Source organism: Arxiozyma heterogenica (assembly GCF_036370985.1).
Source record: "Arxiozyma heterogenica strain weizmannii chromosome Unknown scaffold_25, whole genome shotgun sequence".
In the NCBI taxonomy this organism is placed as follows: domain Eukaryota; kingdom Fungi; phylum Ascomycota; class Saccharomycetes; order Saccharomycetales; family Saccharomycetaceae; genus Arxiozyma; species Arxiozyma heterogenica.
In genome coordinates, this window is record NW_027042678.1 from 255,527 (window position 1) to 272,731 (window position 17,205).

Here is a 17,205-nt window from a genome sequence, read left to right on the forward strand (position 1 = left end):
ATAAATCCATAATTACATACATACACACATATATATATAAAGTAATAGTATAATACTTGTTTATTTTTTCTGTCTAATGTTTTTTACTCTTATCTTTATGCTATTATTCCAATTTACTCCAGAAAGACTAATTCTTTTAAAACCTGATACCTCTGAGAGAAGTGTATCCATAACTTCTTCATTGCTCAAACTTATATTATCGGTTCCTTCTTGTATCGACGATGTATCATCTAAATTTTTGTACAGCATCTTATTACCAGGATCATTATTACCATTATTGCTACTGTCCTTGTTTAACACTTTGTTAAACCTAGCCCACTTATCTCTTTGTGATGACACATATTTTCTGACTTTGTCAATTTCCTCTTGATCCAATTTATTTAATGTCATTTTTTTCTTAAATATGACCTTTTCAAATATATCATTTGGATTTAATAATTTCTTTGGAAATGTTTGAATTACTTGAAAAAATAGCATATCATAATCATCCTGAGTCATATCTTCTACTCTTGGTCTGGATCGATGATTGGCACTGCCACCACTCCCATGACTGTTAATGTGTTCCAATGATTCGTTACTAAATGTAGCTAAAATGCTCTGTGATATAGATAGTTTTCTTTCTAATAACTCTTCTTCACTTAATTTTAATATGGCTAAGGAAACTTTAAACAAAAAATGTGATTTCTCATAAAATAAACAATCCCATATCCGAAGTGTTGTCTCAATAGGCACCACTCCAACAAAGCAGCTCATGAACCAGCTTGCTGTAGATAAAGTCATTGGTGGCAACTTATTCAAAATTTCAAATTGACTGATGCTCTTTTGTCCAGTAGTGTTTAGCATTGATGCCTCCATCTTTGACCATAATTCGGGTAAATATTCCTTGATACATAGAATCAACACCCCTTGATCCACATTCACTCCTTCTAAGTTCACTGAATGCACACCAGGTAAATATTTTTTAGTAATTATAACAAGCATCCAAAATGCTTTCTCCTCACTTAAAAACAGTAATAATAATGCAGCTAGAAAATTCATCGACTGACAATAGCCAATCTCTGTATCATATATTGAAAATGCAAGTAAAACTCGTCGTAAAGCTTGTATCATAAATGGTTCCTCTTTTTGGAATGACTCTCTATGGAAATGAATATTGTCTGGGAAAGTTCTGTTTAAATCCCTTTCAATAACATCTAAATCTTGAATTATATTCTTATTATTTTTATTTTCCTCCACTTTCTTTAACAATTTTGAATACAAACCTTTATTTTTGTTTAACATTTCGTCACCTCTGGCAAAATACCACCATGCATTACCTCTCCATTCTGCTGGTATACCCTTCCTTACATATCTTTTCAATTTTTCACTCTGTGGGGGGAATTTCTCTGGTAGATCATTTTTTAAGGAAAGACCGCTTTTCAATAAGAAATTTCTCCATTTATGTTTCCTTCTAATACAATATTGAGAATATTCAGACCACCAACGATCATATTCTTCCTCAGTTATAAATTGTGTCCTTTTCTTAAACCCATATCTGTCAAAATGTTGGGGATCAGTAATATCAGATCTTCTTTTCAAAGTAGTTGATTGAAAAGAACTTGCCCTATTAAAAACAGACCTTACAGGACTTTCCTCATTTCTATCTATATATAAATCAACAAAACTATCTTCAACTGACACTGTATCCACAGGTGGTTCCTGCAGTAGTTCAGGAATTCTTGATGGGGTATTTGTGTCATGTAATTGGATTGAACTTCGATTAATGGATGCAGAGCGATGCTTTGTATAATTTTCAAATTTATAAAAACTGGGCATCGATGGTGATTTCTTCAACTCCCTTTGTTTTGGTGGAATAAAATTTAATGTATTCACTTTCACTGGCACAGCATTAGATAAAAAATCATTGTGTCCCATTATTAACAAATGCTCTTCTTCCGAATATCACACCTCTCTATAGTTGAATATACGCTCTTCCCCATATACAGGCACACTAACGCAAAAAGACAATTTGAATAAGGGCCACTGAAATTGTTTATAATAATATGTCTTAGCTTCTCTTCTATTTTCTTTTCTTTTTTTTTAAAACCTGTATTAATAGTTTGTTTCTGTTGATCTCTTCCCTCTCTGTCTGTTTGCTTTGTTTATTTTCCAATTCCACTTCCACTTGTGTCGTTCTTTTACTACGTTTATTTGCTATACGAGGTGTTTGAGAAAATAGGTCTGCGAAATTTCTCCGGCCATCGAACAAAAAATGTAGGCACTTTAAAGGGAAGCAATTGTATGGGGTTCATGAAAAAAACTCTCAAAAAGACTATAAGTGTTCCGATGGCATCGAGATTAAAGAGGCTGTCCCAGCTCTATCCTAATCTCTTTAATAATATACTAGCTTGAGTCCCTAATTCACATGGATACTATCTTCTGTGTATCTCATTTTATTCTATTTAAGAAAAAAGAAAATTCTCTTTCATTTTTTTTTTATATTTTACTAGTATTGACCTAAATTACTAACTATGATCAGACTAAATTTGAAACTCAGATTCTATTCAGTAGAAACCGCCAAGGAATGGCTAAAAAATTTAAATACAGACACTCTACCCCAAAATATATTCACCTTCAGATATGACAGGTCTAGCGGACCAGGTGGACAGAATGTAAATAAATTAAACACTAAGTGCACTCTTACTTTATATAATGCTTCTCAATGTAGCCTGATTCCTGAGGAAATTAGATCACAACTTTTCGATTGTAATCCTGACATGTTACACAAAAAATTTAGATATTATTACCCAAACTCTGATTCTGTAGTGGTTCAATGTGATGAGACCAGATCCAGACTTCAAAATAAAAATATGGTTGTCGACAAATTGATCACCGAAATTAAAAGTTGCTGTTATTTCTCAAACGATACTGATCCAGAAACTAAACTAAAATGGGCTAGAATTAAAAAGCGAAGTCATGAGAAAAGACTAAGGAACAAAAAATACAAAAGTGATAAAAAAAAATATAGGAAAGTTAACCTTAAATAATTAGGCTATCGTTACATTATTTTATGTATATATATATATATAAATGTTACAATTTAGATATGTCTATTCATTATCAAAATATCGTTAATTTTCCTTTATTCTTTTTCTTTTTTTTAATGCTGTATTCATTTGTGTTAAACAGATAGTGGATTGTAATCATCTTCGTCTTCATCTTTTGCAGCAATAAAGGTTGTAAGTTCAGTTTCTTTAGTATCCTTGACTTTATTCTTTTTCTTTTTTATTTTCTCCACCTTCGATTTCTTCTTGTCTTTCTTTTTATCTGAATTTGACTTATCTTTCTTTCTCTTTTTCAATGGAGGATCTGGTGAGCTTTCTTTTGACTCATTTTCATAACTATTTAATTCATTGTCTCCCATATCATGCACAATCCGACTTCTCTTCTTTTGATGGTAGTTTTCATTCTCCACAATGGCTTTATTAAGAACCAAATTTCTTTCGTCTTTAAAATCTCTTTGCTTTCCTTTGTATTTTATAACATTTCCTAAAATGCTTTGTCCCTTCCTTTTGCTAAATGGTATGGAATCTAATTCAAAACATCTGTTTGTTAACAAGTCAAATGCACCAGCAAAGGCCTTCTTAATGTCTCGAATATTAAATGAACCACGACTGATGTTGTTAGTCTTATCATCTGGATCCTGAATAGCTAAAGAAAACGAATTTCTAATTGGATATAATTCTTTCCAATCTAATTTGGAAAAATAGGCTGGCTTCCCACCCAATAAACTAATAGCAACATCGTCGTAACCAAAATTTTTACCATATAATTCGAAGAAATCTATTAATAATACTCCTAGGTTCTCTAAAGGATCAATTTCACCTGTAAGGATACGTGGGTGTAGATGTAAAAATGAATACACTAGACAAATGATAGAAAATCCACCTAACCCACCGGTATGGACATTATTCAATCTTCTTGAATGTAAAAACTGTTTAATGATAAGAACCAATTCTCGCAATCCTGGTGTCTCTTCTAACCATTCTCTAATTAATTTAGCAGCCTCAAGACCATTGGTCCTCTCAAAGGACACATCGATATGAATTTGAGTTTCTGGTTCCACAAATTTAATAATGGGAACTCTAGTCTTTACTATCACTTCAATCTCGGTAGCTATATGCTCATTTTTAAGATGTTGGGCCAATTTATAAAGGCATGTTCTAGTCTGTTTATCACCACCTTCACTGTTAACTACACAATCGATATCTGAACCAGGTAAATAAAGATCGGTGGCATATGATCCAAAAACATGTAAATCTGCATCAGGCCAAAGAGATTTGACAGCTTGACGTAATTTACTTATAGTGATGTTTCTAGCTTTAATCTCTTCTTTGCTTGGTGAAATATATTTAACAAAATCGTGTATTTCCAATGTTAACCAATCAGCAATTTCTGTCTCCTTAGAATGATCATGATTAATCGTCCATGGATAATCTGATGAAGTAATAGCTGTTTCAATCTTGCCCTTTTCTAGTTGAGATTCTTCCAGTCTATTTTCTAATTTTGAATCCTGCAATTCATCGCTATCGCTAGACAATGAACTATTAGAAAATGCAATAAAATCATCATTTTCTTCTAATGAATTATGCTTGGGTAATGATAAATTTGGTACCTCACTAGATTCCTTAGATTCTGTTTCTGTAGGGTTATCAAAGTGCCCGTCATAGTCATCAAACCCTTCCTCGTTATCGTCCTCTATGAGAATAAAATTATCTTGATCAAGAAAGCTATTATTCCCCTTGCCATCATTATTATCTTTCTCTTTCTCCCTATCTATCTCTTCTTTTTCTTTTAGTTCTCCTTCTTCAATTAAAATGGGATTATTTACTATTGAGTTTGTTTCTATATGAGATGTCTTGGACATATATGTTTATATAATTTTCAAATTACTTCTTTTTTATTAAAATCAACAATTTTATTTGTACTGATATTATTATATTTTTCAAAGAGTTGATTCTTCTGTCATTCCTAATGTGTGCCTTATTACCTGACCCTAGTGCTCATATCATTATGTCTAACTGAATTATATGGTTTGTAAATCTTCTTAAACTTTTCACATTCATGGAAAAAAGTCGGAAAAAAAAAACTCAATAAGTAAATATTCTGAAGATGGGAAAAGCTTATAAAAGGAACTTAAACTTTTTATGATACCAATATCTGTCAACCCACAATATAAAATTAGAGAATATATATATATATATATATTGTCATAAAGTATACGTGGTAGAATGCGTTCATATTTTTATATTTATATACATACATATTGTCTCGTACAGAACATACTATACACAATCATTGTAAACCATATTAAGTTACTAAACTGGTATAATCACAAATCTTACTTGAATATAGTAGTGAAAAATTAAAATAATAAGACAATTTATTTGAAAGTTTCTGGAATGTTTGATGGTTGACAAAGCCACCCTAGTGGCTGTTTTGTACCTCTTCCTTGATCCATTATTCTATGATTTTCTAAAAGTTCAATAACGGTCTCTAAATCATAGCCCTTGGTTAATCCATTTTCTATAGCTTTACATAGGACTCTACGTCTAGAATACCTTTTACTAACAGCAGGGTCCTTTCTCCAGGCAGAATGATAACGTGAGTCCATTTCTTTCACCGATGGCTGTCCTTTGACACCCTCAGCATACTCTTGCCATATTTCCTTCACCGAATGAGGGGATCTAATAAATTTAAACTGATGGATTGGTTTTAATTCTTTCAGAGATTCGTTTGCTTGATACCTAATTTTTCTTATCCTTTTTTCATTGTGGGTCATTGAAGCTGGAATACTGTTGACTTGAACGCCAGTATTGCGCCCCAAAGGTCTATCCAAGACAATGGAATCAGTATTATTGTTGTTGCTATGAGGCTTCGGAAGATCTTTTGAATGACTGGCAGTATTAGGATACTTTTCAATCGAACCATTTAAAGGATCGTAGGCCTCTTTAGCAAAAGATGCATTCATATCTATTGGAACATTTTGACTCTGAAAATCGATCTGGGCCCCTATTGGATTTGTTCCAGTGACAGTGATTGGAGTAGAAATACTAGAAGTTTCATTGCTTAAAATCTCTTGCAAAAGATCTTCTGTGCTGTGTGCGTTAAATAAAATATGAGTATTGTTTATCATACTAGACACTTCTGTCTGTTGATACTGTTGAGGATTATTATGGTGATTATGATGATGATATTGAGGTGTATTATCAAGATATGCTATCTGAGAGGAAATGCCAGTGGTGCTAGTACTTGATAATTTTTCTTTTAAAGGACCAGCGCCCTTTATTTGATCATTTAAAAGAATTGAGAGGGTGGAACTCAGCTCGATGATTTGTTTTTGCTGCGATTGTATTATTGTGTCGTATTTTTTAAAGCTTTGGTCCATTTTATTGTTTAGATTATGAAACATAGTCTCATAATGCATCAGTCTTTTCCCCAAAGCAGACAATCGCTCCTGCCCCAATAAAGAATCGTTATCATCGGGATTGAATAACAAGTAGTTGTCACCATAGCTATTTTGATGATGATTGTGGGTATGATAGTCATACGGAACAGGTACAGAAGAATCTGGAATACTGTGAATATTGTTGTGAAAATGATCGACGGTTGCCATTTTTAAGGAATCTTGATTATGTTTTATATTAGTAGTACTCATTTAAGACACAAAAAAAATCTATAAAAGCCAAAAAAATAAAAGCATTTAGAGTATAAATAAGGCCATTGAATTTATGAAGACTGGATAACAAAATAATAAAGACTCAATCTAATCTTGATGAGATGTTATTATGTTTGTTCAGATTTTTCTTGTTCTTTTGTTTATTTATTTATTTATTTGTTATTGATGATAACTTTGGATAAATAAAAGAAGTAGAGATGAAAGAAAGGTTGATGGAAACAAGTTGGAGAAAAGAAGTAAATTAAACAGATAAATAGTCGTCAGCTTCAGAAAAGAGAGCGAAGAGAAGGTGTATGTCACAATTTCTACGATGATTCTTGTTATTTTATATCAGGTTCTCTATTTGTATGACGGAGTATAAATTCCTTAGAAAATAAATATAATATCGATGCCAAAATGTGTATGTATCAAAGTCAGAGGTGCTCAAGTAATCAATAGCCCATAAGAGAATAGTAAAATAATCTAGCACACAATAATTTTTTTTTCTTTCTTTCTTTTTTCTTTACTTCTTACCCCTCCAGGAAAGAGAAGAGGAGAAACGAATACTTTCTTTTTGTTTTTTTTTTTTTTTGCTAATCAAACTTTTCTAATCTGTGATGTTATTTCTAATAATAAACAAAATGGGAAAGTAAACAATACACAACACCCTGGCCAAGATTTCTAACAACAGGAAAACAAAAAGGAAAAGATATACAATGGATCTTGCATTAATTGGTGCAACACGTTTTTTCCAAATAGTACACAAAAAACAGATCCATATTGCATAAATAAACAGAACTGTACCAAAATCGGACAAAGTAAAGAATCCTAAGAAACACGACGACAGCTGGAAATAAGACCAAACAAAAAAAACCATCTATCTAAGCAAAATCTCCGAAAAATTGAAATATAAACAATCGGTCTTTTTTTTTTCTTTCTTTGATGGTATAGTGACAGAATAGCATAAAGTAATCTGGCCCTTCCCAATGCATGCCATAAGCAAAAGGGGGAAACATAGCAAACAATAAAAATAAAAATAAAAATAAAATAATTGGTCAGATATTTGCCATTTCAAACAGGAACTAAATCGTGTGGTTAAAACAACAACAATGACAACGACAAACCAAAAAATTGTTGGCACATATTACACATACTTCTCTATTGTAGTTTAGTCCTAGTGCGCTTAGTCATGTCTTGATCTTGTTTGGTTATTTGTCCCTCCCCCCACCCCCACCACTATGTTTCTTTGTCTATTGTAGCATCTTCTAAGATTACAAAAAAAGAAAAAAACATCAGAATCTGGACAATTGAAGGAGTTGAAAAAAAAAAAAAATAAAAATAAAAATAAACAAAAATAATATCTTTTTTGTTTTCTATTTTGTTTACCGAAATTTTGGAGCCCAAGCCATTTTCTTTCTGGTATTGTTTTCTTGGAAAATTTTTTCTTTTTTTTCAAGGAGAAAAGTTAGATAAAAAACAAAAGAAAACACTGCAAAAAAACAATAGAGTAATATGCATATAACAATTTTTTTTCGGACTAACAGAAAAAAGTGGAGTTTTCTATTGTCAGATCTTCTAGGACAATACTACGATGATGTAAGCTTTGCACAATTTGTAGATGAGAACAAAAAGAAAAAGAAAAAGAAGAAAATAATAGCCAATTGGGAAATGAATTCAACATATGAAGTGTCAAAGCAATAGTTCTTTTTTTTTTTTCGTTTCTTCTCTTGTTCTTTTTCTGTTTTCAGCAAACCCACCCCTTATACCATATTAGATGATGAGGTGGGGGAGGAAGAGGAGGAAGATACTGCCGTAGTCATTGTAGAAAGTGATTCAGATATCAATAACGCTGCTTGCAATTGGAATTGTGCCAAGCCCTCCACTTTTCGAGTCTTCCCATTAGAATTTACCTGTAAATTGTATGATATATTATCTTCTTTTCCACTATATCTCTTTGTAACCACATTATTACTAATATCATTATCATTGGCTGGCTCATTAATAGACTTGAAAAATATTTCTATATCTCGGTTTCTTTCACATGTTTCTACATCATTGTCAACGAAAACATTTCTAGTGGATGATAAATCATCGTCAAATAATACATGATCTTCAACGAAATCGATAGAAAATGATATTCTTCTTCTTCTCCTTCCTTCTCCTCTCTCTGGCTCATCATACAATTTAAATTTCATCAATAGTTTAATGATATCATCTTTATTCAATTGATGATTTATCGGATCATACGTTAATAACTTTTGTAAATCTATAATGCTAATTCTTTCATACAAAGGCACTATCTTGTACAACAGTTTTAATTTAATAACGATATTAAACATTTCTTCAAGCAGAGCCTCGTATTTATTTACAGCTTCGTTGATATTCAAGTTTCTTAAAATTTCTTGGATCTCATAGTACGTTTCCTCTAAATTAGTCATTTTCACTAGCTTTGTATAGAATTGTTGTAACATTTTGATAATGTGTCTATATTGTAAGTTTTTACGAATAATTTTAATCTGTTCATATTCAAATGGGTCCAAAAATCTATCTTCTCGCGATTGTGAGTTGTTATAATACTTGTCCTGTAATATAATAAATATACTGGTCAAGATAAACCCACTTAATAAGTATTGGCAATATCCGTTTTCAATCCATTGACTATATGATCCTAATATCTCTAAATGTTGCAAACTAGATAAAAAATGGTCTCTACATGAAGAAACAGTCTTATATGGGTTCATATCGACCGATATGTCTATTAACAATTGGATAGAACAACTGAAATGATATAAGAACATTAATCGAGAATCCTGTGAGATAGTCAACAGACCACGGCTACACTCTTGGAAAAGTTCCAAGATTTGATCCAGTTTCAATATCATTACTGTATCATGTCTCATAATTCGATTGTTGTTAAACAGATATAATAAGATAAAAATCTGAAATGTCACTTCAAATCTTTTGGTAAGTATCCTTTGTTCAAATGGGCTTTTATTAGCAATGATTGCAGAACAGTCGTCCTTATTAAATATATTTAATAGGTTAGTGATTATCGTATTGAATGAATCATAATCAATTGATAGAGAGGAAGGAAGATCGTTATTATTTCTGGGGTCCATAGTTGGGATAGAGAGTAATCTCTTCCATTGTGATAAAATGATAGATTGAAGTTCAAGGAAGTCGGCAATTTGATGGTCAATAGTTCTCAAAGTTTTAAAGATTATATAGAGATTTAATTGTATATTGACCTTATCTAATATTTGCCTGTTCTCACAATCGTCAATTTCATTTATTTCAAAGATATAGCGATTACTCAAATCAGGGAAAAAATCAACAACTAAATATTGCAATTGGGATAAACATATATGACTGTTATCGTTTTCTTGCAAAAGGTAATCACAAAATTGACTACATTGGCCAAACAAATCATTTAGATTCAATAGATTATTGCAGTTATTATAATAAAGGATTCTAGTCCAGCAATTCATAATTTTCACCCATATTGGAAAGATATCTGATGGTGGTAAACCAGAGGTGTTTGGATATATTATATTAAGTATCCTAAGAAACTGAAGCCTTGCATCATCCCATTTACCGATATTCATTAATTTTTCGCCTTCAGAAACCATTTTTGTTATGGCTGCATCGTTTTCATTAGGAGTGACACTATCACGACTACCCCCTTCTTGTTGTTTTTCATGCTCTTCTACATCACTTTCAAATTCCATTTGCAAACTTTCATCATCAGAGATCATAAAATCTTCATAATTCCCATTCTCTTCATCAGTATCGAACATATTTCTTTCTTTTTTTCGGCCAAAAACGGTGCAGATGAAACAGTAAAATAAAACTTCTATTAAAATATAATAGAGTGTATGGTGTATAAATAAAAATCCTTAAGTCTCCACCGCTTTTTTGATTATTTCTCCCTATCTCTATCTTCCTTGTTCTTGCTTTTGAAATTGTGAATTGTAATGGTTAGTCAATCCTTAATGATGTGACACCTCCAAATTTGTGTCTATATAAAGGTTTGATAGCTAGGTAAACATTTAACAAACAATAAAATATATATATAAATAGAAGAAGGCACCTCCTGAAATAGAAAAACTAAAAAGAAAAAAAATGAAGAATTGCTTAAAAGGAAAGGGTGAATTGATTTTATATTCAGAATTACCTTCTACCCATTTGTTTATATTCACATAACCTTAGATCGTATGCCGATGACGAACAGTATGTATTGGTCACTGATTACCAAGATCTACTCTGTTTTACTTTATATTCCCTTAAAAAGTATACTAACCTCTTCTCTTTGTGGTGTTCGGAAGTTGTGATTTTAGTTCCACGGAAAGGACAAATAAGGACACAAAATCAGCAACAAGATCCATAGATCAATCATCTGCAATTACCAGGAGAAACAATGAGAACTGCGGAAAACAAACGTCGGAGGTAGAACCCGGAGTTGAGATATATATATATAACAATTATCCTCACAAACATAAACACACACGCATATACACCAACTCTAATTATGGTTGGAAAATAACTTACAAAAACTCCTGTATTATAAAACAATGTAATCTCTCTGCCAAGAAAAGATTCTTCATATGTATATGTAGCTTGTGTATGTTCATATCATGTGTATGGTATACACAAATATGGATAGTGACTGCAATAGTAACAATGAATATATATATATATGTATATACTTATATGGTTTTAATCACAGAAGAACTAGCCCTACTTTGTGAAGTCTTAGGACTATACAAAACATCCATACACCCGTCTCATAATGTAAAAAGAAAAAAGAAAAAACAAATGCCCTCTATCAGCCGATTCAGTTGATCTTGTCGCAGTCAAGACAAAGGATTGAGTCATTTGGGAAATGATCTTAGGTCTATCTCGTTTCTTTTTTTGGTTCACCTGATCTGATCTTGCTATTTTCAATAGAAAAGACTGCGCCTTGTTTCCATACATGTAATGTAACTTTAAAAACATAATAAAACATGTTATTTTTGCTGATGAGTATACCTGTAAGCAATCTTGTACTGTTTATTAGTCACATATTACGCTACATATATATACACATACATGTGTGTGTATATACTCGTGTGTATTTCAGAGTCATGTTGTTGCGTTTGGATATACTTAGTAGCTAATTTTTGTATGTTATAGTCGTCTTGTCAAAATAGTACAACCGGAAGGGTTTGGTTTCCTAGTAACCAAATAGAGAAATAATAAAAGGAAAAGAAGAGATAAAAGGAGGTTCTGCAATATGTTATTATTCTCTACTACTGGTAGGTTCTCTAAGCAGATATTCAATAAACACAAACGTCAAGAGGATTCACAAGATGTAATCTCTGACAAACAAAATGGTGATACAGAATCAAAAGGGACTGATTTTAATCATCATTATCATCCTAATTTTCAAAATACTAGAACATTCCAAGAAGGCCCAAGTTCTGGGTTTGTCTTGACACAGGTAGGTGATGATGCAACTATATTAACCAAGAGTAGTGAATCTACTATTGTCCATAAAGAAACTTTAAAAATCATTGATACTCACCCTGATTTGTTTTCTGATGGTCATAACTATGATAATGCCTCACTTTTGTTTGATGAAGATAAAGAATTTCCAGAAGGCGGCTTGAAAGCATATTCAGTTGTGTTTGGCTCCTTTATGGGGCTGATCCCCGTCTTTGGTCTAATTAATTCAATCGGTGCCATTGAATCCTATATATCCAAAAACCAATTGGCTTCAGTGGGATCTTCTACTGTCTCATGGATCTTTTCTATCTATCTATCTATTGGGTTTTTTTCTTGTATCCTTGCTGGTGGTTACTTCGATAGAAACGGCAGTAAACGCCTGTTGATGATAGGTACTATATTATATGTAGGTGGGATATTTGCATTGGCGGATTGTAAAGCTCTTTGGCAATTTATTCTAGCTTTCTCTGTACTAACTGGGTTGGGCACTGGTATTCTAATGACTCCTTTGGTCAGTGTCATAGCCACTTGGTTTAATAGAAAAAGAGCAATGGCTACAAGTGTCGCCACAGCTGGTGGTTCTGTGGGTGGGATCTTTATGCCTCCTATGTTAAGAAAACTGTACACTCAAGTTGGGTTCCAGTGGGCCATTAGAATCTTGGCATTCATTTGTTTAGCTTGTTTATTGTTCTCTGTGGTTCTTTGTAGGGAGAGACAGAAGCCAATTGTTAACTCGTTGGATTCTATCTGGGACACAATTAAATGGTATTTTAATTCTTCCTTCAATATCAGATATTTTGCTGAACCAAAGTTCTTATTCACTGCCTTCGGTATGTCATTAGTGGAAATTTCTTTGACAACAAGTTTGACTTTTATCGCCTCGTATTCTCTAGAGATGGGCAACTCGGTAACCACATCGTATAATATCATTATGGCGAGTAATATAGTAGGGATCCTGGGTAGGTATATTCCGGGTTACGTGGCAGATAAATGGATGGGACGGTTCAACATCATGATTACTACAAATTTCGTGTGTTTTATTTTGAACCTGGTCATTTGGTTACCCTTTGGTAAGCACGTGATAGCGTTGTGGATCTATATTTGTCTCTATGGGTTTTTTAGTGGATCTGTTTTGTCGATGACACCAGTCTGTATTGGACAAATTTCAAGGACAGATGATTTTGGTAAAAGGTACGCTACTGCATATTGTTTGCAGGCATTTTTAATCATCCCTGCCATTCCAATCGGTGGTGCTATTATTGGAAATGGGTCTAAAGTTGGGTATGACAACTTTATTATATATGTGTCTATGATCATGCTAGCTGGAACGTTATGTTTCTCTCTTACTAGGTATTTTTGCGTGGGAATGAAACTTGCTAAGTTTTAAAGCCAAATATATTCGTAAGTTAATACATTTATTAATTACAAGCGTATAGATTGGATAGCCTCCCCTCTACTCTGTATTATCCTTTTGCTTCGTTGGTTCAACGAAAGTTAAAAAGAATAAAGAGGCTTTTTTTGTCTTTATTATTTTGGGACTTTCAAATTTATTTTATTACTAATAATCTGTATAACGTAGATATAATGGCTAAATAACTATAAACCAATAGAGAACTAAAGGAATATACTTATATATAAATGCTATATGCTGTTGTAATTTTACTCACTTAAATAATATCTAGTATTATTTATTTTACTTTCAACTTTAGACCTTACTTTTCTAATACCACAATAATTGGAAGATTCTTCACAACCTCAAGTAACAAGATAATTGCACAGGTATAAGGAATTTCGGCAACAAAAATATTCTTTTAGAAATAGGATGAAACAATATTGAAACCACAAGCAAGACTTATTATTTTTTATCATGATCCACATATACTTTAAGAATAAACCACAATATATCATTCTGTTTACAAACGGTACTATTACCACAGTAAGGAAACAGCTCAATGCAACAATTACAAAAAAATTTTCTTTATTATCTAAAAATAAGGACATCCACAGATTACTAATTAAAATTACCATTGGAACACTGATTGGAATATATAAGTCTTGACTAGAAAACATTAATCCACAAAGACATAAAAACCACAATAATTGCATAGAACATATTAGTAAAAAGAAAGTTGGAGTGTAGTGAATTAGTAGAAAGTACGAAAAGAGTTAAAAAAATATAACAAACTCAACAAAGAACAGTTGGAAGCAAAGAGAATTATAATACATATTTATTTTATTTCTTAAAAGTACCAAAGGTAGTATGGTATGAACGATGTGTAAGATAAGGTCCTAAAAATATCCAAACTATGTTTTCAAATACATCTTTTTGAAAGTCCCAGGAAGAGAAAATGCATTACTGCACGCTTCATATTTGTAACAAAGAAAAAGTGTTATATAAATGTAGAAATAAAAAAGTATAACATTAATAAAGATGACGTTAATAGAATCGTTGTTTGCTATAGACATCTATTTTACTTGATCATGTATATGCAAATCAATATGAAGCAGTGTCGGGCTCTCCTAGCCAGCGTACCGGACTAGGCATACCGACTAAAAACTCTCCCACAAAAAAGAAAAGAATTCAGAAATAAACCACAAATCAGACATTAAAACAAAACTCTATCGCATAATGAACGCACACCGACCACTTATATCGCTTGGTTAGTATGAAGTAATGAGCGCTTGGAAAGAAAAACGGCAGAACAAGGAGCACTACAGAAACTAATGTGCTTACGGAGGGCATAGGGTCGACTTTCAAAACGAAGAAGTGTACTAAGTAAAACAGGTATCTGCATCAAGGAAAACAAAAACTGGATTCTGTCTCTCCTTTATATATGTCAGTGTTTTAAAACTTACCCCTTAAACTTTAAGGGAGAGGTGGTACAGAAAACGCCACACAGAAATCTCAGGACTGTTTTTTCTTTTTCAACGGAAATTCAACAAGAAGGACCTAAATGTCATTAAAATTGTGTAATTTCCTATTTAGGTAGTATATATTTTTTATCTTTTTTTATTTTTTTTTTGATTTTTCAACTTTTTTCCTTCAACCCACGCAATTTTTGATCTTTTTCTTTTCTGAGTTTTGAAAATTCAGGAAAAAAGAAAAACATACTCGCAGTTGAGTCGCAAAGGACTATTATTATACATTAAACTCTTGAGTGTGATTTAGGGTATATTTCAATGGATTTAGTTCGTACTATTTATTGTCGATTAGTTCCTTATTCTTTGCTTGTTGGGTTGACAATACACAAGAAGCCGTCAATCTAGAAGTCGTTAAAAATGGGTATCGATCACACCACCAAACAACACAAGAGATCTGGTCACAGAACTGCTCCAAAGTCCGACAACATCTACTTAAAGCAATTAGTTAAGTTATACTCTTTCTTAGCTCGTATGTGAAATTACATTATATTTTTTTACTCAAAGAATATTTCATAAATGGAATATGTCAATAGAGAAAAAAAGGGATTCTTCAATAAATGCTATACTAATATTAATAGTTTTTTATTTATGATAGATGTCTCCTTGTTTATATGTTTGTACATGTAATTAAGGGACAGTTCTGCGAGTGCAATCAAATTTTTAAAGGAAAAAAAAGATGATTTTCTTGATTTTGGATAACATAGTTATGTCTGGATGATTAAAATCTTCTTTTTTGTTTAGGTTGTGCGGTATAACAAGAATAATAATATATTGATATTTTTATTAGTTAGATGAGCAGAATCCTTTCGTTGTTTACCATATGATACATTAGTGTCGGTAAGCATCGAGAAATTGTTTTTCATCCCTGAATTTTTGTATACTAACAATAATATATTATAATGTTTTATGATAATCATTTACGTTTATTATAATTTTGGTTTTATGTTTTTTCAATAGGTCGTACTGATGCCCCATTCAACAAGGTCGTCTTAAGATCTTTATTCTTATCCAAGATCAACAGACCACCAGTTTCCGTTTCTAGAATCGCTAGAGGTTTGAAACAAGAAGGTGCTGCTAACAAGACTGTTGTTGTTGTTGGTACTGTCACTGACGACGCCAGAATCTTTGACTTCCCAAAGACCACTGTTGCTGCTTTGAGATTCACTGCTGGTGCTCGTGCTAGAATTGTTAAGGCTGGTGGTGAATGTATCACTTTAGATCAATTGGCTGTTAGAGCTCCAAAGGGTCAAAACACCTTGATCTTGAGAGGTCCAAGAAACTCCAGAGAAGCTGTTAGACACTTCGGTATGGGTCCACACAAGGGTAAGGCCCCAAGAATTTTATCTACCAACGGTAAGTTCGAAAGAAGTAGAGGTAGACGTAGATCTAAGGGTTTCAAGGTGTAAGTTAGGTGAAGAATTTATTAATTTGTTAATTAATTTTTCTTCTTTCGTATTACCTTTGTTACTGTTTTAATTATCATCGTATAATAACGTAGTTCTTTATTTTTATTGTATATTTAGATTGAAATAAATAATACTACATCATAATTACATTTATTTAGCATGAGTTTGTTCTCTTTTGTATAGTAGATATAATATATATATATATATAAGTTCTTGTGGGGTTTTGATAGTATTTTCAGCATCTTTTGAAATGTCTGATAAGATTATTAGAATAGTTTTTGGACCCCTGTATTGCTTTTATTTTTGTTGTTATTAGTGATTATTTGAGGCCAAAAATAGCCAAGGTCATCTTTAAGCAATTGGTGGAAGGTAGTGTTAATTCAGAGGGGAAGAGCTGTTTATTACATTGAATTACTAAAACAGCGATCTTGGGTGTGACAGAAAAAATAGTAGATAACTATGATACACTACAACTGAAATGCTACATAAGACTATTTTAATATATGTATATAATTATATTCATAGTACCGAGATTAGACACATGATAATGAAGTATTGTAACTACTGTATTAGTCCCAACAAGTTACAGTTAAGTATTAGCCTTTCTCTTTGGTTTGACCATAAATTCAGTGTAATAAGCCTAATTGAAGGATTTCTAAAAAGTGATAATTATATCAGATCTTGTTCAAGAAGTCT

The 17,205-nt window shown here is 32.2% G+C and overlaps 7 protein-coding genes across 7 annotated transcripts; 3 read left to right on the plus strand and 4 right to left on the minus strand.

The window, feature by feature from the left end:
• Positions 1–60: 60 nt before the first annotated feature.
• On the minus strand, positions 61–1,914 carry MSB4 (Rab GTPase-activating protein MSB4; the record flags this gene model as incomplete). Its single annotated transcript, XM_064859492.1, has 1 exon — positions 61–1,914. The coding sequence occupies one exon, from the start codon at positions 1,912–1,914 to the stop codon at positions 61–63; it is 1,854 nt and encodes a 617-aa protein (XP_064713735.1).
• A 596-nt stretch (positions 1,915–2,510) lies between these two features.
• On the plus strand, positions 2,511–3,026 carry PTH4 (Pth4p; the record flags this gene model as incomplete). Its single annotated transcript, XM_064859493.1, has 1 exon — positions 2,511–3,026. One exon carries the CDS (start codon positions 2,511–2,513, stop codon positions 3,024–3,026), a length of 516 nt encoding a protein of 171 aa, XP_064713736.1.
• A 134-nt stretch (positions 3,027–3,160) lies between these two features.
• On the minus strand, positions 3,161–4,906 carry PAP2 (non-canonical poly(A) polymerase PAP2; the record flags this gene model as incomplete). Its single annotated transcript, XM_064859494.1, has 1 exon — positions 3,161–4,906. One exon carries the CDS (start codon positions 4,904–4,906, stop codon positions 3,161–3,163), a length of 1,746 nt encoding a protein of 581 aa, XP_064713737.1.
• Positions 4,907–5,422: 516 nt separating this feature from the next.
• On the minus strand, positions 5,423–6,697 carry MSN1 (Msn1p; the record flags this gene model as incomplete). The annotated part of the gene is made up of 1 exon (XM_064859495.1): positions 5,423–6,697. One exon carries the CDS (start codon positions 6,695–6,697, stop codon positions 5,423–5,425), a length of 1,275 nt encoding a protein of 424 aa, XP_064713738.1.
• Positions 6,698–8,457: 1,760 nt separating this feature from the next.
• RRI2 (Rri2p) lies at positions 8,458–10,494 on the minus strand (the record flags this gene model as incomplete). The annotated part of the gene is made up of 1 exon (XM_064859496.1): positions 8,458–10,494. One exon carries the CDS (start codon positions 10,492–10,494, stop codon positions 8,458–8,460), a length of 2,037 nt encoding a protein of 678 aa, XP_064713739.1.
• Positions 10,495–11,969: 1,475 nt separating this feature from the next.
• Positions 11,970–13,568, plus strand: MCH4 (Mch4p; the record flags this gene model as incomplete). The annotated part of the gene is made up of 1 exon (XM_064859497.1): positions 11,970–13,568. One exon carries the CDS (start codon positions 11,970–11,972, stop codon positions 13,566–13,568), a length of 1,599 nt encoding a protein of 532 aa, XP_064713740.1.
• Positions 13,569–15,460: 1,892 nt separating this feature from the next.
• On the plus strand, positions 15,461–16,509 carry RPL18A (60S ribosomal protein eL18 RPL18A; the record flags this gene model as incomplete). Its single annotated transcript, XM_064859498.1, has 2 exons — positions 15,461–15,572; positions 16,061–16,509. 2 exons carry the CDS (start codon positions 15,461–15,463, stop codon positions 16,507–16,509), a joined length of 561 nt encoding a protein of 186 aa, XP_064713741.1.
• Between the last annotated feature and the right edge of the window lie 696 nt (positions 16,510–17,205).